Genomic DNA, 25,051 nt, shown 5'->3' with positions numbered 1-25,051 from the left:
TTGTGAAGATGATACAAGATAATATATGTAACATATTTAGCATGTAAATGCTTAAAAATGGTTGGTACTTTATTAATTATATGAGTCTTTTAGTGTTTGACAATGGTGTTTTTATTGGACCCAGATTTTCCTTGAACCAGTGCTACTTTTCAGCATCCTGATTCCTTTCTTCTTGCTAGTTAGGCTTTTAGTTTTCACTCTTGGTATTATTGATGTTTTGTAAATGCTACCTCTGTGTCTGAACTCTGGCATGAAAATGTTTGATCTAAAGGAAGGTCACTTGTCAGTTTCAGTAATGTTTTTAAAAATGTGCTGAGAAGGGAGAGGGAAAGAGATTGCGTGTGTGTGTGTGTGTGTGTGTGTGTGTGTGTGTGTGTGTGTGTAATTTCTTGTAAATAAGATGATAGGTGTTCTGAGGATCTGTTAAATTGCTCAAAATACAAGATGGTAGATTTTAAAGAAGGCTAGACTTTGGATCCACAAGAACCTTCCTTTGTAGAGTTTCAAACTCTTATCTTAATACTGTGGAATGTATTACTGACTGGAATTTTTTCCATTCCTGAAAGATAGTCACTGTGGTTCACTGGACATTTACCAAAAGCTCCCTCCTGGGTGAGAGTTACAATAGAAGAGCAGACATCTTGGTCCTTAGACTTTTCTCACAGTTGCACAAATAATTCAGGGTCATTGTGCCAGAGTGACTAGATCCTAATTGTTTGTGCAGTTTTTCTAATTGTGTCCAGATGTTGGGCCCACTTTTTATCTTTGGAAACCATTCACATTCTTGATTCTTTTGGAATGAGCCAAAAAGCACAGACTCTTGGTGCCTGAAAATTCATTCAAAACACCCTGCCAGACCACATGTTAGGATATGAAAGTACCAGATTTCAGGGTAACATGGGCGAAAAGCTCAAGACCTATATTTGGGGGACGATAATGTGTTCCATCATAGTAGTTCAGTTGGTGAAAGGCGAACCAAGAGAGGGCAGTAGTGTGATAGTAATGAAGAGCAAAGGAAAATGAGTGCCAAAAAATATACTTTGACTCTTATGCCTAAGAGGCAGATAAATCAATTTCATTCGGTTAGGGCAGTGGTCGGCAAACTGCGGCCCCTTGAGTGTGGCTCTTCCACAAAATACCACGTGCAGGCGTGCACGCACAGTGCGATTGAAACTTCATGGCCACACTCAAGGGGCCAAAGAGCCGCATGTGGCTTGCGAGCCGCAGTTTGCCGACCACTGAGTTAGGGGAATATATTTCTTTGTTGCTCTAAGCTCTTTTGACCTGCTTACTCCTTATTCAGCTGGAAAATGGAGATGCATTTTGATAAATTTAAATTAATTTATAAACAGAAAGTAGATGATTCTCTTAAGTGTTTATGTTCTAAAAAATATCACTTGAAATCAGTATTTGTTAAAAATAATTACTTAATACCAAGCAAGAAGTATTTATTAGGTAGTCACTGTGTGTCATTACTGTATACTGTACAAATACCAAATGAGACATTTACTGCTGATGAGGAATTTATAGGTACAAGGGGAAGATGGCAGTTGTTATAACCATTATCTAATATTTATGGAGAGCCTACTGTACTATACCTGTTCTAATTCCTTGTGTGGATGAAGTACCATCTAGATCAGTGGTTCTCAACCTTCCTAATGCCGCGACCCTGTAATACAGTTCCTCATGTTGTGGTGACCCCCAACCATAAAATTATTTTCGTTGCTACTTCATAACTGTAATTTTGCTACTGTTATGAATCGTAATGTAAATATCTGATATGCAGGATGTATTTTCATTGTTACAAATTGAACATAATTAAAGCAGAGTGATTAATCACAAAAACAATACGTAATTATATATGTGTTTTCCGATGGTCTTAGGTGACCCCTGTGAAAGGGTTGTTTGACCCCCAAAGGGGTCGCGACCCACAGGTTGAGAACCACTGATCTAGATGTTTCAAATAGTGCTCTTTGATGATGATACATCTTAGTTAAGGCTGGAGGACCCTACATATGAAGGTAATATAATCTTGGGCCAAATGCTGGGTAAGTAGAATAGCAAAGTGTTAAAGGAGTTGTAAGAAGGAAAGTAAAGACTTGGATATACAGAAAGGTTAAGGGAGGATATTCCAGGCAGGCGCAATATCAGAAAGGTAGAAAAAATATTGAATAGTTTGTGGGGCTGAAGTGGATGTTGGCTGGATATTGGAGAATATTGAATGCCACGGTAAGGAGTTCAAACTTGATTCTGTTAGTAATAGTGTAGTATAAGGACATTTTGATTAGAAAAGTGATATTAAAAAAAGAAAAAGAGAAGAGATATAACAAAGTCGTTGTTGTTTTTTTAGAAGAGTTGGATGATTTGGAACTTGAAAAGACCAGAAAAGGCAAGACCAACTAGGAAATTGTTAAAATAACAATGATATGGATTATTCTCACCTGTAAGCCTTTTGTATGTTTTCAGATGTGCTGCCTCTATCCCTTTAGTTAGTGACCATTTGAAATTTGGATTTAGATCTCTAAATACATATATGACAGCTTATCAGACTTAAAGAACTATAGCACCATTATCCAGAAGTCAAGTCAGATTACAGAAGGGCACATCCCAAAGCTGGTTAACTGGAAGAGTTATTTCTGTTGGGCTCCAGGTAGTTTTATAACTTGTGATTCCAGTAATTCTTCGTGGTTTCAAAGAACATTCAAAGGAACATTTATGGCCACACACAGAAACTTGAAGAATAACTTGTATAATTAAATGAGTTAATACATGTAGGTTCCCAGTAACAAAACCAAAACCAAAAACCACACACATATAATAAATGTTAGATGAAAAACAAAACAAGTCACCTTATGATAAGGCATATTATTCCAAGAAAGAAAAAAAGTTTTGAGGGATTACTCAAGTTTTTTTTTCTTGCAAATATTCATGTGTGAAACTGAGGAGAAAATGTGGGCTCTGTCCAGTTTTCTAGTTTAAAACAGATTTAATTACTATTAAGATAGAAAAAGAGTTATTACTGTAGAAATTAAGGAGAGAGTAGGTTGACCATTGTGGTTTACTTAGTGACAGTCTTAAAAATGAATGTTCAAAATGGAAGGGCATAAAGTTTAATGTCTAGTAGATGGTTGTTCCAAAGGAAAAGATGGGCTTCAGACTTTGGCCAAGCTCCCTCCCAGTTATGATGACCTTGGCATTGTGTTATAGTTAAGATGAATCCAGAAATAAAAGTGGTAGTAGAGGAAAGAGGTCTTCTACTATATATCAATTGAGTCATCCTATCCTATATAATAAAAGCCTAATATGCTAAGTGTCTGGTCGGCCAGTCAACCAATCAAAGTGTAATATGCTAATGAATGCTAAGGCCACTCAACTGCTCGCTATGATGTGCATTGACCACCAGGGGGCAGATGCTCCGACCGGTAGGTTAGCTTGCTGCTGGGGTCCGGCCGATCGGGACTGAGCGAGACGGGCCAGATATGCCCTGGAACCCTCCCGCAGTCCCTCCCCAGCTGGCCAACCGCCTGGCCCCGATCGTGCACCAGTGGGGTCCCTTGGCCTGGCCTACGCCCTCTTGCAATCCAGGCTAAGGGACACCCCCCCCCCCCCCCCCGCCAGAGTGCACCAGTTTCATGTGCCGGGCCTCTAGTTGATATATAATTTGCATACTATATATTTTACTCATTTAAAGTGTGCAATTCAGGGACTGTTTATGCCATTGCTTTTAATTTAGAATTTTGTTTAAAATGAAGATAATATACTTTCACTAATTTCTCCTACTGTGCCAACAGAAGGTTTTAAATAAATACACATCTTCACAATCATGAGGTTGCTGATGTAGCATTCAGGACTTTCTATTAAGTCAGTGAGTATAAGGGGATCTGCAATATTAAAAGTGTTATAAATGGTTACTCAGTACAGTGTGTAGCCTGAGTCCATCCAGGGTGACTGTACCCAATTTTGACATCATGCTATGGATAAATATACACTGGAAAATAAACTAAAGAACCACAGTGTATCTTATACTTTTGTAAACAATATTTTGTAGATAACTTTTCAGTTTTTCCCAAAAGGCTGATACATTTCAATATTTTGATTACATCCATGTTATTTTTGAGTTGGCAGAGGTAACCTAACCAACTACCATTATGTTTTGGTATTAGGGGATATACATTACAGTAAAGTTATTGAAATGCAAAAATGAAATAAAATAAAACATGCAACTCAGTAGTTTTCAGTGTATTTAAAGCGTTGTGCAACCAATACCATAATCTAGTTTTAAAATTTTTATTATTTTCAAATTGAGACATAATTCACATATCATAGAATTCACCATTTTAAAGTTACAATTCTGTGGATTTTAGTGTATTAACAAGGTTGTGCAACCATAACCACTGTTGAATTCCAGACATTTTCATCACCCCCAAAAGAAACCACAATCCTGTTAGCAGTCACCCCCTACCCCCTCCTCTATCCTCAAGCAACCATTAATTTGCTTTCTGTGTCTATGGCTTTGCCTGTTCTGGGCATTTTATATCAATGAAATCACACAAAATATGGCCTTTGTGTCTGGCTTCTTTCACTAAGTTTAATGTTTTCAAGGTACATCATTCCTTTTTATGACTGAATAATATTCCATTGTATGTCTAGATACTCTATTTTGTTTACAATCTAATTTTAGAACATTTTGATCACTCCAAAAAGGAACTTCATATCCCACCTACTCACCCCAACCTCATAGCCATAGGTAACCACTAACCTTCTATCTGTCTCTACAGATTTGCTTATTCTGAACATTTCACAAAAAATAGAATTAGCTGAAACCGGTTTGGCTCAGTGGATAGAGCGAACATTTTAGCATAATGTTTTTGAGGTCCATCCATGTTGTATCATGTATCAGTATTTCATTTCATTTTATTGCTGAATAATGTGCAGGAGGCAGCTGATCGATGTTTCTCTCTCATCGATGTTTCTAACTCTCTATCTCGCTCCCTTCCTCTCTGATTTGCTTATTCTGAACATTTCACAAAAAATAGAATTATAGAATATGTGGTCTTTTGTGACTGGCTTCTTTCTGAACATTTTAACATAATGTTTTTGAGGTTCATCCATGTTGTATCATGTATCAGTATTTCATTTCATTTTATTGCTGAATAATATTCCATTGTGTGGATATACCGCATTTTATTTATTCATTCAACAGTTGATTCATCTGGGTCCTTCTGCTTTTACATAGCATTTTTTCAAAGGAAAATAAATATAGGCTACAGTTACTTATGAATTCACCCCTTTGTCTGTGGGCTTAGACAGATCATCCATTTAGCTCGACAGAAGCTGCTTACAAAGAAACATGGGCCAGTCCTAATATAGGAATTCATGCATTTCCTCCATCAGATAAAAGAATCCCAGCAAGACATGGCTATTTTCAAAGCTTGACTTTTCTGCTCTCCCTATGGCTTCAGGTTTCTGGTATTATCATTCAGCTGAACATCTTCATTTCCTGGGATACACCTGAAAAAATGCCCTGGCTCACACTGGAACACAAAGCCCAGCAGCCAGCTGAAGCCCTGGGGACAGCATTGCCTTTAATCAGCTTGGAATGATTCTCTTACGCTTGCAGTACTGACAGGCTGTTGTCCAGCACATTTGATCATCTAGTCAGAAGTGCTGAAAGAAAAGTTCAAAGATAAGGTTACTGGGAAAATTCCATTCCCCTGCTCTTTCTACACTCAATTTAATGGCAGTTCTGACAGGTCAAGAATTTTCATTTTGGTTTTAGAGAATTTACAATATGAGAGGGAGTGAATTAGCTTAAAACCTGATGATGAGGGTTTAAGGATATTCTATCCTCAATGGCAAATTTCTCACCTATAAGGTGGCAATAACAATATATACCTCAAAAGACTTGAGGATTAAGTGAAATAGTACATTGTCTAGCACTCAGTAGGTGCCTAATAAATGCACATTTTCTTTCCTCCTATATACTTACATGGTGGTCATGAAGTTATGATGAGACCATCATGTGAAAGCAAATGTCCTCATACTCTCATGTAAACAGTGATAGAAATTAGACAAATGATTATACTCTAGCTTAATAGACACATTCCTTTTATTTTTAAGCCAAGTTTTATTTATTTAATTTTAAAGATTTTTTAAAATTGATTTTTGACAGAAAGAGAGAAAGAGGGAGAGAGAGAAACATCGATGTGAGAGTGAAACAGTGGCCTTCTGCACTCTCCCTGCCAGGGGTCAAGCTGGTAACCCATGCATGTGCCCTGACCAGGAATCAAACTGGCAGCCTTTTGGTGCATGGGACAACGCCCAGCCAACTGAGCCATACTGGCCAGAGCATTTATGCCATGTTTTAGAATTGAACCACAGAAAAACTATCTTTAGTGTTTCATACTGGTTTAAAGATCTGAATTTCTAAATCCACCAGTATTGTGACTGAAAGGAATTAATGAAGCATCATAGAAGTACATAGTAATAATTATACAATGTTTATTGTTAGATATGGTGCTTTCTTAATAAAGTGTTTTATGGTTTTTTGTAATAGTTTCACAAAACATATTTAAATTACCTGTTATTTCTACCCAGAAGTTGTCATTTTTATTGATGAACTTTTATCAGTTATTTGGGTGCATATATAAAGATGGGTGGATAAACAGACATGAAATGACAGAAGTAATGAGGAGAGGTTGGTGTGCGATATATGCAACTTACTCTTAAACATCAAGCTGTATTTTCTAAGAAAGGAGATAATTATGTGTGTGTGTGAATTTCCTAAAAAAGAGAATATTCTCTCTATTTTTTTTGTTGTTGTTAATCCTCACCTCAGGATATATTTTCCTTTGATTTTTAGAGAGAGTGGATGGGAGGGAGGATGGGAGGACAGGGGCGGGGAGAGAGAGAGAGAGAGAGAGAAGGAGGGAGGGAGGGAAGGAGGGAGAGAGAAACATCAATGTGAAAGAGATTGGGACTGGGTTGGAACCTGCAATCCAGGTACATGCTCTTGACTGGGAGTTGAACCTGAGACCCTTTCCGTTCATGGGCGGATGCTCTAACCATTTAGCACACTGTCCAAGCAGGATATTCTCTGTTGTTACCATTATACAGTTGTTGAGTGGCCATTTTTCTAAAGAGCTCTCTCTTCTCCCCCTAAACTTCTTCACTTTCAGATTATTATTCTGAGCTCATGAATTCTTTTTTTTTATTGTTTAAAGTATTACATGTCTCCTTTCCCCCCTGATTAACACCCCCCTGGCCACTCCCACCCCTGAGGGCAAGCCCCCACCACCCCAGTGTCTGTGTCCATTGGTCATGCTAATATGCATGCATACAAGTCCTTTGGTTCATCTCTAACCGCCCCCCCTCCCGCCTTCTCCCTGAGGTTGGACGGTCTGCTCAGTGCCACCTTGTCTCTGGATCCATTTTAATTCATCAGTTTATGTTGATCATTATATCCCACATATGAGTGAGATCATGTGATATTTATCTTTTTCCGACTGGCTTATTTCACTTAGCATAATGCTCTCCAGTTCCGTCCATGCTGTTGCAAATGGTAAAAATTCCTTCTTTTTTATAGCAGCATAGTATTCCACTGTGTAGATGTACCACAGTTTTTTAATCCACTCATCTGCTGATGGGCACTTAGGCTGTTTCCAAATCTTAGCTATGGTAAATTGTGCTGCTATGAACATAGGGGTGCATATATCCTTTCTGATTGGTGTTTCTGGTTTCTTGGGATTTAGTCCTAGAAGTGGGATCACTGAGTCAAATGGGAGTTCCATTTTTAACTTTTTAAGGAAACTCCATACTGTTTTCCACAGTGGCCGCACCAGTCTGCATTCCCACCAGCAGTGCAGGAGGGTTCCTTTTTCTCCACATCCTAGCCAGCACTTGTCATTTGTTGATTTGTTGATGATAGCCATTCTGACAGGTGTGAGATGGTACCTCATTGTCATTTTGGTTTGCATCTCTCTGATGATTAGTGACTTTGAGCATGTTTTCATATGCTTTTTGGTCCTCTGAATGTCCTCTTTTGAAAAGTGTCTACTTAGGTCCTTTGCCCATTTTTTGATTAGATTGTTTATCTTCCTTTTGTTAAGTTGTATGAGTTCCCTATAAATTTTGGAGATTAAACCCTTATCTGAAATAGCATTGGCAAATATGTTCTTCCATGCAGTGGGCTTTCTTGTTGTTTTGTTGATGGTTTCTTTTGCTGTGCAGAGCTTTTTATTTTGATGTAGTCCCATTTGTTTATTTTCTCCTTAGTTTCCATTGCCCTAGGAGCTGTATCGGTAAAGATATTGCTATGACATATGTCTGCTATTTTGCTGCCTATGGAGTCTTGTAGGATTTTTATGGTTTCCCATCTTACATTTAAGTCCTTTAACCATTTTGAGTTTGTTTTTGTGTATGGTGTAAGTTGGTGATCTAGTTTCATTTTTTTGCATGTATCTGCCAATTTTCCCAACACCATTTATTGAAGAGACTGTCTTGACTCCATTGTATGCTCTCACTCCTTTGTCAAATATTAATTGAGCATAATGGCTTGGGTCTATTTTTGGTTCTCTGTTCTGTTCCATTGATCTATATGTCTGTTCTTGTGCCAGTACCAGGCAGTTTTGAGAACCGTGGCTTTGTAATATAGCTTGATATCTGGTGTTTCATGAATTCTTTTTATTCAGTTTAATCTTTTTGATGCTTACTCAAAGTGTCCCAAAATTTACCAGTTGAGCCTCTGAAGGTGGGTCCTGTATCCTGTTGATATGTCCCCATCAGTTTTTTAATATTTGCTTGTTTTTCTTGACACAAAAAGATGTCCAGGCCCATTTTATACTTTTTCTGCCCTAGACCTGGAATTAGCTATTTCTCTTAAGTAGCCTTAGTTCCTTAGAGTGGGGAATGGTCTTTAGAAACCCAGATCTGAGCCGTAGGTTTGCTCATTGGTAGCAGGGTGTTGTTGCTTCAAAGCCTTTAATGAAAAAAGCACAATATATACTTTTTAAAGTAAATTATGAGTTTATGTTAATATTTGCAGTTCAAATATAACACCAAAGGATTTTTCTGTACCTTCCCCTGTTTCATATTTTGATATTTAGATATTGCCCGATCTCCTTCGTAGGGCTTATACAATTTTGCACTCTAATTCAACAGTATGGGAAGGTGGGTATCCCTGAACCCTTACCAATAAATAGACAGTTGTCAAACTTTTGAATTTTTTTAATCTGAAATGTAAGCAATTGCATCTCTAAGTAGTTTTGATTTGTGTGTTTTTTTTCTTTTTAATATTTTTTATTGATTTTTTTTACAGAGAGGAAGGGAGAGGGATAGAGAGTTAGAAACATCGATGAGAGAGAAACATCCATCAGCTGCCTCCTGCACACCCCCTACTGGGGATGTGCCCGCAACCAAGGTACATGCCCTTGACCAGAATCGAACCTGGGACCCTTCAGTCCGCCAGCCGATGCTCTATCCACTGAGCCAAACCGGTTAGGGCTTGATTTGTTTTTCTTATTATGAGTGAACCTAAGAATTTTTTTTTCATGTTTAAGGACTAATGTGTACACACTATCTTTTCAGGTCTTCAGCACCCCCACCCCCCCCCACCACCTGACCCCCCCTTTTTTTTGTCTTCTCTTTCTTGATTTTCAGAATTCTTTATGTATTTAAGAGCTTATCTGCCTAATATATAAATACCTCTTAAATAAAAATTAAAAAAAGAAAATTCTTTAAAAAAAGTATGATGTTTGTTGCAAATATTTTCTTCTAATTTACCATTTGTCTTGGCTTATCGTGTATGTGTGCTTATTCATTTTTTAATTTGTGATGTTTTCTTAACACACAAGATTTTCATCTATCCAGTTTTTATTGCATCTATGTTTCTGCCATAGTTAGAAAGCCTTTCCCACACCCAGATTTTAAATGTATTCATACGTGCTTTCTTCTAGTACTTATGGTTTCCATTTTTACAATTAGAGCTCTTCTCCATTTGGAGTTTTCCTAGTTTAAGGCATGAGGTGTGGATCCAATTTAATCTTTTTTTCCAAATAACTATCCCGTTGCTTGGATAGCCATGTGGGCTTTCTATTTTGTTTCCAGACTTTCTGTTCTCTTCAGCTGGTCAAGTATCTAGGAAGGAGAGTAAACTGAATACCTCATATGTCAGCAGTTGCTTGGCTTAGGGAGCCTCTATAAACACTCCTTTTTGATGTGTAGGGTTATGTGTAGGCTTGCTGCAGAGTTAGTGCTCCCAGAGGAAGGGGACCGATCAGAAGGACTTAGCTTCCTGACTTGTCAGCAAATCCCAAACACCCCAATTTTTACAAGTTTTATTTTGTTATAGTTCCTTCAGAACTATCTTATGAAATAATACATTAAATTTAACTTAAAAATTAAACTTTAAGCATGAAAACACTTAACATCATACCTAGAGCAAACAAAACACACACTTAGCACATAATCATTGACTGGTCTTAGCAAATACTGTGTTTAATTCCTAATAAGTGAGGAGGCAACAAACAGTGAAGTAAGCTATTGGCAACATCTGGAAGTGGGCAAATCTGGGATTGGCTGCTGTTCAACTTAGCAATGGAGATAGTGAGTAAGTGACAAATGTCTGAGAGGTAGTCAGGGTGCTGGCTTGAAACTGGACTAGACAAGGTCAGGAGATAAGATTGCAGAGAACGAAGGTGCCAGAAGAGAAACACTTGCTGTTCTTTGTTTTCTAGACGCCTCCCCCATCCACTTCTTATTCTTATTCTTATTCTTATTCTTATTCTTATTCTTATTCTTATTCTTATTCTTATTCTTATTCTTATTCTTATTCTTATTCTCATTCTCATTCTCATTCTCATTCTCCTCTCCTTTACCTCCTTCTCCTCCTCCTTCTTCTTCTGTAAATGTGAATTTATTGGAATGCTATTTGGATATCACAGAACCATGATAGGAAATAGGATAAAACCAAGATATCTTTTCTTTAAATTGTATTTTTCAATTACAGTTTATATTCAATATTAGTTTCAGGTGTACAGCATAGTAGTTAGACATTTATATAACTTAAGGAGTGCTCCCCCAATATTTCTAGTGCCCATCTGGCACCATACATAGCCCATCCACTTCTTAAGGCTCTGAACCTTCTGCTCTTTTTTTCTGGTTACTGGGAGAGGGCTATATAGACCCACATGTTCATGGAAAGCACTAAAGAAAAACTGCACAAAGCCACTTCAACATATGAAATAGGTACATTGAGCTAGCTAGGTTTTTAAGTCATGCCAAGTAAGATTATTCTTTTTGCTATTGTCACTTATTGTAACTAGTAACTGCTGTCTGCTGCTGCTCTCGTACATAACTGTCCTGCTCTGTAACTGCTGATGCTTTTCTTAGGGATAGTTTGAGGCCCAACCTAAGAATGTCCTCCCTGACCAGTCCAGCTTGCGAGATTTCCCCATCTTCTGGGCAGATGTAACTCTTATGAGCCGTTCTATCTATTTAATACGTAATAGTACGTATCCTGTATTATTTTCTTAAAAAAAAGGTTTAAAAGAACTTGTATGGTGTCAGATAGATACTAGATTTATCAGGGTGATCACTTCATAAGTTATATAAATGTCTAATCACTGGGTTATACACTTGAAGCTAATATAATATATGTAACTTGTAATTGAGAAATAAAAAATTATTTAAAATAAAAAAGAAAAATGTTTAAAAGAAGTAAATAAAATCACCTATAATCCTATCAGAGACAAATCTTATTAACATTTTGGTATATTTTCTTTCAGTCTTTTTATTTTCTCTCCTGTGTATGTGATTTTACAGAATTTATAGCATACTATAATATAATATTGTATCTCATTTTCACCCTTAACTTTATCATAAACCATTTGTAAATGGTATTTTAAAAGTTACATAATATTTCATGGTGTGGATTGTGATTTATTTATACTTTCTTTTTCATGCATATTTTTCTCATTAGTCCAATTGGGATTATGAAGGGAAGTCACCCTACTGAATCACTCCCCCTTTCCTACTATAGTGCTTGTAGAGAATATTGTGTATGTAGATGATTCATAAATATTTTGCTTGCTCCTCTGTTTTCAGTCTAATATTACAGGGACTATTTGCTATAGGGGACCCAAAAATATTATATGCAGCTTACTCAAAGTTATTGTGTCACCCAAGTCTTTCCACCTAGAAAAAGGGACACTGATGAGATCTTTGCATGTATTTTAAGGGCCTGTGAATCTTTTGCAATTGTATGAGAAATATTTTCAGTGAACATTCGTGCACTTTCCTGCAGTTTTCATTAGATTTTTAAAGAAGTCTTTAACCAGAAACCACGGATCCAGAGGCTGGAACCCATCTGGATGGAGATAGATCTATTTATTAAACTTACCTGAAATCTAAGACATGTTTCACCTTTCCTTTTTCTTGGTTTTCAGGAAGGGATGAGACCATGCAGCCTGCAAAACCATCTTTCCTTGAATACTTTGAACAAAAAGAAAAGGAAAATCAGATCAACAGCTTTGGCAAGAGTGTGCCTGGCCCACTGAAGAACTCTTCAGATTGGAAAGTTCCACAGGATGGAGACTATGAGTTTGTAAGTAGTGTTAGAAGGAAGTGGTTATGTGTGCTGGAGAAAGCGATTTGAAGTATCACACATCCAGTTCTGTCGTTTCACTGAAAGAGCCTGAGCATTTTCCTGTGCGATCCAAGTCTCCTCTAACCACCCCTGGACGCAGCTCTGGGCCTCATGAGTTTGAGACAACAACATTTTGACTGACATTTGAGTAGTCCTGGCTCTCCCAGTTAGCGGCATCTTTTTCACTTTAAAAATCCTTTATTCACTTGCCATTTTTCTTTTGTTGAGTTTGAAATTGGTAATGGTAAGAGAAACATTCAGGCATCAAATGAAAATTCGAAGTCTTTAATAGTTTACTTGAGATTGTGAGGTTTTATTTAAGAATTAGCCTGGAGGGCAGTTTACGCTGCTTGTAGTGTCTTTGTTGTTTTGCTAACCATTATCCTAATTTTAGGCTCTCTGAGAGGATTATTCTGAATTTTGCCCATGGATGATTATTAAGTTGTTCCGAAGTTTCTTATGAAAAACTGGGTGTGTTTTATTCTTTCTCTGCTGTGGAACATTCTCCTGCAGCCACAGACACTTGTTAAAGTTCACAGAGATTTAATGAGTAGAGGCAATAAAAAAATTGGGGGAAGGAGGAAAAGCAAACTAAGGAATGTGCATTCCTTTTCTGAATATTTTTAGAAAACAATTTTTTCTTTAAGAATATTTAATTTTTACTTTTTAAAATTTTTACATTCTTAAATTCTGTTGTTGGTTATAAGAGCTTAGCTTAAACGTGCTATTTGGATTCTGAGAGGCCTCTCTAGTCCTGGCTTTCCACTGTCCTGCTCACTGGCTTAGAGGAAATGATGTCATTCTTCCATAACATAATTTCTACTTTTGTGGAGTAGAAATGTCATAGTTGTATAGCTAATGATAGAGATCTTTTGAGGACCAGAATAACTCACCTGAGGTTATTTAACTGATTAGTTACTGAGCCCATGTTAGAACCCAGCTTCATTTGTTTTATAATCTGTGTTCATTTATTCATCATCTACTATGCATTATCATCTGTCATTTTTTTGTTCACTCAATTTTTTATTAGTTTTTTGAGTATCAATGTATGCTTAACACTTTTTTAGGAATATAGTAATGACTAGAGCAGCCAAAAATCCATCCCTCATAAAGGTTTCATTATAGAAGATGGGAAATAAGGAAGTAAAATATTTAGTGTGTTAGATAGTGGTAAATGTTGTAAAAAAAAAAAAAAAATACAGGGTGTCCCGAAAAATGAAATCAATATATATTTCAAAGAGGAAGAGAGAGGTAGAAACTTCAGTGATGAGAGAGAATCATTGACCGGCTGCCTCCTGCACTCCCCACACTGGGGATCGAGCCTGCAACCCAGGCATGTGCTCTGAACGGGAATCAAACTGTGACCTCTTGGTTCATAGGTCCACGCTCAACCACTGAACTATGCCGGCTGGGCATGTTTACGTACACTAACAGCTGATAGCTCAATTGATGTTTCTTTCTTTTCAAAATTTGAATTAATAATTATTCAAAATGTGTATCCATTCTTTTGGGACACCCTGTTTAAAGCAAGAAAGGGAGATTGGTGGGGTAGGGTGTGAAGAGAGAAAGAGGGAGAATAGCAATTTAAAATAATGAGTTAAGGAAGTTCTCAGGCCCCACCCCCAACACAATGAACCAAAATCTCTGGAGACAGGTAGCACCCAGTAATCTGTTTCAACCTGACTTATGCATGATTCTGATCCACTAAATTCATATGGGGTTTTCTTTCTTTCCAATTAGGTGCTTTAGACATTCAAAGATAAGGATTGTTTATATTTTATTAATATTGCATGATTTTAAAATTTTCTTTTTACTGCCCTATTGAGCTTCCTGTACTCTTAGTAGAGGTATCAAATAGGAAAATGCAGATTTGTAAGTGACATCTGGCAAAGAAAGAACCAGCCCATTGAGTGAAGAAAGTATTCTGAATAATCTCACAAAGTTTAGAAAAGGGTGTGTGTCAGACTAGCTGACATGTTTCCCTCAACAGTCTCTACAGAGACTCTCAGTTTCCTGGCAGGCACTATTTAATTATGGAAAATATATTCTCTTTCTTCCTGGGAAGGCAATTGCTATTTTGAAATGAACTTTTTGCCCAAAATGGCAAACAGGGAATAATCTAATCTGGAATGGCAGGATGTAATGCTGACAGAAATCTTTATATTTTCATCTGAAACTCAATACTTGTTGCAATTCTAAAATGAAATTGCCTCATTTGCCAAGTTAAAAATGCAGCATAGATTTCCTTTAATGTTTAATATATAGAGAGATTAAATGTAAATAGGTACTTGAGAATACAATATTTTCTAAAATTGGCATTTCATATTCTCTAAACAGACTGCATTTTTGAAAATGAATGCTACTTTTGTGAGAATTCAGACCCTCCCGTTTTGCCATTTGTAAAGCCACCAAAAGCTGTAAACTTGAATCCAATTTGACTCATGTATCCTCCAAAAATACACTGTGAGATTTTAGTCTAAGATGCCTGGGTGCCTAGAGTCATGAACAAGACAGATAAGGCTCGTGCTCTCCTGGAGCTTAAGTGTGCTGAGGGAAACAGACATAGAGTCAGGTCCTATATCAGTTTGAGTAATGATAGTTTAAAGGAAAAAGGGCGATGACCAGATAATGTGAGAGGAGGCCTTGCAGGGGATGACATTCAGCTAAGACCTGAACAAAGACCAAAGCAAGCCATGGGAGACTGGTGGAGGGACCAACAGTACACGGGCCCTGAAACAGGACGTGGTGGATGTATGTAAGGAAGGAACGAAAGCCACTGTGGCTGGAGCAGAGGAACACAGGTTAGCAGTTACACAGCAGTAATCACAATACATGTGAATGCGTTAAAATCTGTTAAAAGACAGAGACTCTGGCCCTAGCTGGTTTGGCTCAGCCTGAATAGAGCGTCAGCCTGCGGACTAAGGGTCCCGGGTTCGATTCCGGTCAAGGGCACATGCCCAAGTTGTGGGCTTGATCCCCAGTAGGGAACATGAGGGAGGCAACCAATCAGTGATTCTCTCTTGTCATTGATGTTTCTATCTCTCTCTCCCTCTCCCTTTTTATTGATTTGAAATCAATAAAAATATTTTTTTAAAAGAGATGTAAAATTAAGAGTCATTATCTTTGAGGAGAGGAATTTTAGTTGTTTTTACAGCAAGAATGTATGACTGTATTAACATATTACTTGCTTAAATTTTTAAAAAAGAGTGACACATATGTTTTTTAAATTCTTAGATTTTCCTCATTTTAGTCTAGAGTTAGTCAGAGTGTTATTAACTTTGCAAGTATTGTTGATTATTAGTTCTTGGTATCCTCGGATTTTGGAGTAAGTTTCCTATTTATTCAAATGAAGTTGTTTCCAGGTTTCTTATGACTTATTCTATAATAAGAGTTGCTAGTAGCTAGCCCCCACATATTAATTCAGTTTAGTCACTGAAGTCCTCATGTGTGCTTTGTATGAATAGGCAGGATTGCAAGGTCCTTGACAGCTGGGATTTTATTATATTCATCTTTGTATTCCTAACACCTAGTAGCAATTGCCTGGCTTAAGGTCAGCACACTATTTTCACTTAAACTCAGACATAGTCTCTGAAGTAAATCAACAAATGCAATCACTGCTCTGAGAGAGTTCATAATGTAGCAGAAAATGTAATAAATTAGTTTTGATACACTGTGCTAATAACAATAGCTTACATTTATTGAGCATTTACAATGTGCCAGGCATTGGTCTAAGTCCTTTATGCATATAACTCAATCCTCACAACCATCCCACGAAGAAAGTAATATTATTATTGCCATTTTAGGATGAGAAAACTTGAGGGTTAAAGGGAGTAGGTAATGATTAAGTTTATACAGATAATAACTGGCACAGCAGGGATCTGAACCAAAGCAGTTGGCTCCAGAGCCCATCCTCTTAACCACCTACACTGTATGGCCTCTCTCTAGGCCGGCGGTTCTCAACCTGTGGGTCGTGAGCAATGAAAATACATCCTGCATATCAGATATTTACATTACGATTCATAACAGTAGCCAAATTACCGTTATGAAGTAGCAACGAAAATAATTTTATGGTTGGGGGTCACCACAACATGAGGAACTGTATTAAAGGGAGTCTAGGCTATTCTGGCAGATTCTGTTCATAAAGTGCATATAAAAAGTGCAATAGGAGGCCAGAAGAGGGAACAAGAACCCCAGGGAAAGCATCAGGAAGTCTCATTTGAAGGGTATTTTGAAAGATGAATAGAAATTCTCAAGCTAGAGAAGGAGGGAAAGGGCATTCTGGGCAGAGAGGGAAGTGTGACTGTGGAGGCGTTGAGGAATGTGGACTGCCAGGAATTACTGAGAAACTGCATTTGGAGCATGTGGGCGTGGGAAGGTGTGTGAGGAAGGGGGGCAGAGGGACTGAGGGAGAGACCTTCAGTGAAATAAGTGAGTGCCCCAGTGTGCCCTTATTTTTGCTGGAAACATACAGGACTTGTTTTAGATTTTTTCTTGGTGAGTCAGAGAAATTAAAAATAGAATTCTAATGAAGCACAAAGGGCTAATAACCTAAATATCTCTCTGAAGTTGTGTGATAATGGCCCATGAGGATATAAAACCATTAAACTGTTAATTCGAAATTAATCTGATAAAAGAACCTGAACAAGATTGATTGATTGGGTTCCCTGGGGAGTTGTAAAGTTAGAAACCACTCACAGCTGTTTGTGGTGAGGAAGGGTACATTTTAGCCCCGAGTTTTCCCCAGGAGGCTCATAGTCCCTGATTTTATGTAACTTTATCTTAACCATCCTTTTCTAGACTGGGGCTCCAAATATGACGGTGATGTAGAGTTTCTTTGGGTTTTTATAAAGAAGTTTTACTGAATTATTAGGACATAAGTCAATTACTTTTTTTTTTTAGGTTGCACTTTTTGCTTTTGATTATACACTTTAGAAATTAGACATTTGGTGGGAGGTGAGATTATTATGAACTTATTTATAATTTAAAATCATGATTGCTGCAGGTGCAGAGATGCTTCATTTATTCATGTTTAAATTAAATATTCCTAAGGATGCAACTTTATGTTTTGTGGGAACCCAGGTATCTATAACTTGAAATTTTTATCTGCCATCTTTTAAAAACAAAAGAAACACTCCCAAACATTGTCTTTGAATTTATGGTTCACATTTTTCAAAATGAGTTTTTAAAAATTAGTGTATATCCTTAAATATCCCAGCCTCCATTGGTCAGATAGAACCTAATGAAGTTTCCACTACTCAACAATAACAATCATCAACTCATGACTAATCCTCCACTTCTAATATTCCCACCACTTGATTATTCTGGAAAAAAAATCTCTGGCATATTTCACTTTTAAGTAATTCCATATGTATCTATAAAGAACTCTTTGAGCCGAAACCGGTTTGGCTCAGTGGATAGAGCGTCGGCCTGCGGACTGAAAGGAACCGGGTTCGATTCCGGTCAAGGCATGTACCTGGGTTGCGGGCACATCCCCAGTGGGAGATGTGCAGGAGGCAGCTGGTCGATGTTTCTCTCTCATCGATGTTTCTAACTCTCTATCTCTCTCCCTTCCTCTCTGTAAAAAATCAATAAAATATATTTTTTTTAACAAAAAAAAACACAAAAAAAAGAACTCTTTGAAAACCATAACCACAATATCTTTATTAGACCTTTAAAAATGAAGAATAATGATTCTTGCCCAGTTGGTGTGGCTCAGTGATTGAGCGTCGATCCATGAACCAAGAGGTCATTGATTTGATTCCCTGTCAGGGCACATGCCTGGGTCTCTAACTCAATCCCTGATAGAAGGGAGCTGATCCGTGATGTTTCTCTCTCATCGGTGTTTCTCTCTCTCTACCTCTCTTCCTTCCTCTCTCTCAAAATCAATTAAAAAAAAAAAAGAATGATTCTTTAATGCCATAAAATACCTACAATGTCAGTGTTCAATTTTCCCCAGTCATCTCATACTTTTTTTTTTTTACAGTTTGTTTGAATTAGCATCATGCTGTAACCAACTGAGCTAACCAGCCAACCTAGTTTGTTTGAATTAGGGTCCAAGTAAAATTCACACATTCAGTCAGTAGATAGATCTCTTAAATTGCTTTTAATGTATAGGTCTCCCACTTCATGCTCTGCACACACACCCACTTTTTGATATCATTGAAGAAATCAGTTCTCCCCTAATGTTTCCCACACTCTGGATACTGCTAATTGCATCTAAGTGGTCTGTTTAATATGTTTTTTTTAATTTCTTGTAGATTTGCAATTTGATCTAGAATAGAAGTTCTCAGGACCCCTTCACGCTTTTAAATGTTATTAAGGACCCCAGCAATTTTTGTGTATGTAGGTTATATCTATTGATATCTATTGCATTAGAAATTAAAACAGAAATTTTTAGAATTTTATTAATTCATTTAATAACAAACTTGTTATACACTAATATATAGTACATATTTTAAGAAGAATAACCATATCTCCCCAAATAAAAAGAAATAAGTGTGAACAATGACATTATTTACTTTTTTTTTAAATTTGTATTTTTTAACACATGACAGCTAGATTATCATATCGCTTTTTACATTTGATCTATTGTAACACATTTTGGTTGAAGTATATGTAGAAAGTCTGACCTAAGAAATATAATTGGCCCTAGCCAGTTTGGCTCAGTGGATAGAGCGTCGGCCTGCAGACTGAAGGGTCCCAGGTTCAATTCTGGCCAAGGGCACATGCCTGGGTTGCAGGGCTCGATCCCCAGTAAGGGGGCATGCAGGAGGCAACCAATCAATGATTCTCTGTCATCATTGATGTTTCTATCTCTCTATCCCTCTCCCTTCTTCTCTGAAATCAATAAAAATATATTTTAAAAAAAAGAAATGTAATTGGGTAAGGGAGGAGTATTTTAATAGCCTTTTCAAATAATTGTGGATATTCTTCTTTGAGGCTACACTGAAATTGAACTGGTAGTTTCTTAAAGATTAGTTGCAATCTAGAATCTAAAACTATATCAATGAGCTTTTCTTATTCTTAATATTAAAATCTATTCATCTGTCTTGAAATTTTTTTAATTTAAATTTAGTTGGTATACTATATTATGTTATATTATTTTCATGTGTACAATATAGTGATTAGACATTTTTATACCTTACAGTGTGATCACCCCACTAATTCTGGTAATCATCTGTCACCATGCAACATTGTCATAATAATATTAACTCTATTATTATATTATTATGTTACATTAAATCACATCTTCTTTATCCATTTATCGGTCGCTATCATGCGCACTGACCACCAGGGGGGAGACATTCAACACAGGAGCTGCCCCCTGGTGGTCAGTGTGCTCCCACAGGGGGAGTGCCACTCAGCCAGAAGCTGGGCTCACGGCTGGCGAGCGCAGTGGTGGTGGCAGGAGCCTCTCCCGCCTCTGCTGCAGGCAGGCAGTAAGGAGTGAGGGGGCCTGGGCTGCGAGAACCCCAGACTGCGATAGGGCACAGGCCGGGCTGAGGGACCTCCTCCCACAAGTGCACGAATTTTGTGCACCGGACCTCTAGTTATAAATAATGTGGCAATGAACATAGGACTGCATATATCTTTTTGAATTTGTGTTTTCATTTTCTTTGAATTAATACCCAGAAGTGGAATTGCTGGGTCATATGGTGCATCTATTTTTAGTTTTTTGAGGGATGTCCACTCTATTTTCTATAGTGTCCCCACCAATTTGCAGTCCCACCAACAGTGCACAAGGATTCCCTTTTCTAAACATCCTTACCAACACATTACTTGTTGACTTTTTGATAATAGCCTTTCTGATTAGTGTGAAGTGGTACCTCATTGTGGTTTTGATTTTCATGTCTTATACTTTGAATGAACTTTTACTCAAACATGATTTTGTAATATTATGCATTGGCCATTTAGAAAATATTGGTTCCCTGAGTTACCTAGATCTTCTAAATGTTGGCCTACTTTATTGTACAATACTAGAGGCCCAGTGCACGAATTTGTGCGTGGGTGGGGTCCAGCCCGTCCCAATGGGGGAAGGGGGCGGTCAGAGGCGGAGCCAGCCAGGGCCAGCCAGGGGGAAGGGCTGCGGGCAGTTGGCCAACCGGCCCGTCCCCTGGTCCAACTCCCGGTTAAACTCCTGGTTGAACTCCGAGTCAAGGGAGGGGACAATTTGCATATTAGCCTTTTATTATATAGGATTAAAAACAATCACATTCCTTGAAGTTACCACCAATCTTATCAGAAAATTTTCTAAGTGTCTGAGTGAAGCTATCAAGCTCATAATAGTGGAATTCCAAAATTCTAATTTTTGTTTGAAAGTTTGAATTTTATCACTGGCAACACAGTTGTTTTTTTTTTTGAAGTGACAGCTCACCTCAATTAGTTCATTTTTGTGAAAATGCCTGTCAAATACTCAAGTCTGAGTAACCACAGTCTGCCAGTCATTCTTTCAAGTAAAAATGGTGTTCCATGAAAAAAGTAGCTAGTTTATTTTACAGCTCATTTGCACAAGGGCTTTGCCTAAACAGGGGTGGGCAAACTTTTTGACCCGAGGGCCACAATGGGTTCTTAAACTGGACCGGAGGGCCGGAACAAAAGCATGGATGGAGTGTTTGTGTGAACTAATATAAATTCAAAGTAAACATCATTACATAAAAAGGTACGGTCTTTTTTTTTTTTTAGTTTTATTCATTTCAAACGGGCCGGATCCGGCCCGTGGGCCATAGTTTGCCCACGGCTGGCATAAGACAACCATCGTATTTCAGTTTGCAGCAGAAGCACTTTATGCAGACTTCCTATTTCATCACAGATACTATTAAAAAGACATATACTCAAAGGTCGAACTTGAATAAAATTAATACTTTTTTACTACTTCATCAAGGACATTTCTAAGGGAATTTGTTGTTGTTATTATTATTATTTAAATATATTTTATTGATTTTTTACAGAGAGGAAGGGAGAGGGATAGAGAGTTAGAAACATTGATGAGAGAGAAACATCAATCAGCTGCCTCCTGCACACCCCCCACTGGGGAAGTGCCCGCAACCAAGGTACATGCCCTTGACCAGTATCGAACCTGGGACCCTTCAGTCCTCAGACCGACGCTCTATCCACTGAGCCAAACCGGTCAGGGCTGTTGTTATTATTTTTAATGGAGCCTGTGGTCGTGAGGAATGAAGTAGCTACAAGTACCTTGGTGCCACTTCTTGTTCATACTGAGGGGCTACTCACTATTGCTTTTGTGCCATCAGTGTGAATGTCAGCACGATAGAAAAAGCAAGTAAAGTCTTAGTAATAATGTGAAAATAGTTGGATCTCATGGGTTCTTTAAGAAGGCATCAAGGATTTCCCAGGGGTTCGTAGGCCACACTTTGAGAATTGCTGATTTAGAAGCTTGATCAGACTCAGGTTCAACTCTTTTTGGCAAGAATATTTCATAGGTGGTATGTGTACTTTCATCAGGAGTTTCAAAATATCTGGATACATACTCATCACTTTTTCTGTAATGAGGATCATTGCCTACATGCATTATTTTGTTAGGGGTTACAAAATGGTGATGTTTGATCACTCTCCATTTACCAACTGAAATACTTTAATAGTGAAGCACTTCATTAATTATGTAGATATCACATATTGTATATAGGGAAAACAGAGTATACATATTTAATTTTTCCCCTTTATTTACCAGTTAAAATAATGGGTTGGTTCCCTACCATCCTCCAAGGATAACCACTGATTTTGTTTTTATCATTAGGAATTAATGGATTTAAAAATATTTGGTGCATTTCGATCCTTGCAGTTAGATTTAACTCCAGAAGTTTTTTATATACTTCTTCTTCATATATATATATATATATATATATATATATATATATATATAGTGAGATGCTCCTGGCTCATCTTGCTCATTTCCTGTTTCAAACCTGGAAACAGCCACAGCCTTTTTTTTTCTTTTTCTTTTTTAAGCATTATTGAGATAGCATTGACATATAACATACAAGTTTAAGGTGTGCAACATGATGACTTGATACATGTATATTTTGAGAAATGATTACCACAGTAAGGTTAGCTAATACTCCATCCCCTCAAATAATTACCTTTTGTGTGTGGTGATAACTTTTAAGATCTGCTCTCTTAACAACTTTGAAGTATGTTGTTGTTAATTATAGTCATCATGCTAACATTAGATCCCCAGAAGTTATTTATCTTATAGCTGGGAATGTGTACCCTTTGTCTACCATCTCTCCATTTCCCCATCCCCAGTGTCTGGCAACCACCATTTTACTCTGTATTACTTTGAGTTTGTAGAAACAGCCATTTTTAAAAAAGGAATTCTGGTTCTTTTATGGGAAATGGTACTTAGAGACCACAGTCTGGGTACAAGGTGTACTCACAACAGTTAGGTCATTTTTTTTTAGGCCTTTTCAATGTATGTTTATGACAGAAAGTTATGTTTATTACAAACTCATGAGTTCTGATGCTATTTCTAGTACAGGTTGAATATCATAGGGTTTCTGCTTAACCACATTGATCCTACATTCATAACTCCTTTCCCCTATACCAAATAAGTCACTTTCCAGGAACACCAGTATAATTATTCATTTACTTTATATCCCACAATAAAAATGTTAGCATCATAATCACAATACCAACACTTCCACCAACAAAAATTACTAAAAACAATTTCAGATTTGTATTGCAATTCTCTTCGTCCTTAGGCCGTATCCCAGTTGAGATGTACAGTCCAATTACTGTATGTTAAAGTCACTTGGAATAATTTCTATGTATGTGGTTATGCCACAGATTTAATATGCACATAATTTTTTGTTTCACTTGCTGTTTTCAGATATTGCTTTTTATTACTCCACTTTATAATTATATAAACTATGTATGGTTCCAAAGGCAGACTTAGCTTCTGTCCCTATTCTTTCTACTCTATCTCCCCCCTCTTTTGTTGTTGTTACATTTTGGTTTTATTCACACACACCAACATACAAATACATGTATATTTGTATTCCAATTTTTAACTAAGCAACAGTATACCAGTACTATACTCACTTCAATCTACCTTTCTGTTTTCACTTAACTTTATATCCTAGAAATCTCTCCATAGCAGTACAAAGAGATAGTCCTCATCGATGTACGGAAGTTTATTCAGCTAGTCCTCTAATGGTATGTTGTTTGTAGTGGTTTTAAAGTTGATCTCTTCATAAACTTATTTGTAAATAGAGAATGAAACTTTTATAATTGTTACCTTTGTTTTTTAAGGTTATGCTTTAGCTTTTTAGTTTTGAGAAGCAAGTTAAGCCTGTAGAGCTTTTCTTCTTTCTTTTTTTTTTTTTTTGTAGTTAATGCTGCTGATGGTGATGATGATGAGCAATGAGTAGATTTAATCAGAGGTATCTCTCTGCCACAGTCTGGTAGTGTTTATATAAACTAAAGAGACTAATTTAGTCATAACACCTGTGTCACAGAAGCGTGACTAATCACTCTCCCTGTTAGATGCCCCAGGTATCAAACTGCTGCCAGGACGGTATTGAGGAAGGAGTTCCCTGCAGGCCCGGGATTCCTAATTGCTGTAATCAGAACCCGAAATTTCTTAAGTTTGAATCTCATTTCCACTAAGGCAAGAATTGCTTCAGTTACTTTAATTTTGCTAAATTTGAAGTTAGGAAAGAAAAATGACTTTAAGTTTTATATTATTTACTCTTCATCAGTCAGAAGGCTCCAAAGGCTCAAAGATATTTTAATGTAAATTAATTATTAATCTAGAAAGCAGTTTTACATTTTCTGCTGAGAGATGAATGTAAATGATTTTTCTTATTGTTGAATCAACAGCCACAACTTTGACATATCTTTTCACTCTTCTTCCTTTTGAGCTGTCAAATATACTTGCTTCAGTTTTTCTTCTCACCTTCACCTCCCATTTTTTTCTCATATGGACTCTTGACAGTTCAGTATGTTCCTGGACATGAAATGTTAACACAGGGAAAAGATTTATGCCAGTTTTCTCTCCCCACCCCCTCCAAAGGAAGAATCTCTATTAGAATTCTGAAAGTAGTATTTGCTTTTATAGCCTCATGCCTTTGGAAAAAAAAAAAAAAGACATGATGTGGAACTTTTCTCATTATCTGAGATACTAGAGGCCCCGTGCACGGATTTGTTCAGGGCATGTCCGGCCTGTCTCACTCAGTCCCGATCAGGCTGATCTGGGCGGCTGGCCGGGGAGAGACCACGGGAGGGCTCCAAGGCATGTCCGGCCTGTCTCACCCAGTTCCAATCAGCCGGACCCCAGCAGCAAGCTAACCTACTGGTCAGAGCGTCTGCCCCCTGGTGGTCAGTGTGCATCATAGAACTGGTTGAACAGTCGAACGAACGGTCAGACACTTAGCATATTAAGCTTTTATT

The 25,051-nt window shown here is 37.4% G+C and overlaps 1 protein-coding gene across 4 annotated transcripts in view; it reads left to right on the top strand.

Annotated features, from left to right (window-relative positions):
* The window catches only part of STK4 (serine/threonine kinase 4), an 86,433-nt gene that overhangs the window by 34,350 nt on the left and 27,032 nt on the right, over nucleotides 1–25,051 (top strand). For all 4 annotated transcript variants that reach the window (XM_006091410.3, XM_023756229.1, XM_023756228.1 and 1 more), the window contains exon 10: nucleotides 12,444–12,601. In XM_006091410.3, coding sequence (XP_006091472.1) covers nucleotides 12,444–12,601 — 158 coding nt within the window. The remainder of the gene's footprint in view (nucleotides 1–12,443; nucleotides 12,602–25,051) is intronic.

The sequence above is a fragment of the Myotis lucifugus genome, unplaced genomic scaffold (genome assembly GCF_000147115.1).
Source record: "Myotis lucifugus unplaced genomic scaffold, Myoluc2.0 scaffold_90, whole genome shotgun sequence".
Classification (NCBI taxonomy): Eukaryota; Metazoa; Chordata; class Mammalia; order Chiroptera; family Vespertilionidae; genus Myotis; species Myotis lucifugus.
Note: the sequence above shows the minus strand (reverse complement) of the source record. Positions and strands in the feature narration are given on the sequence as shown.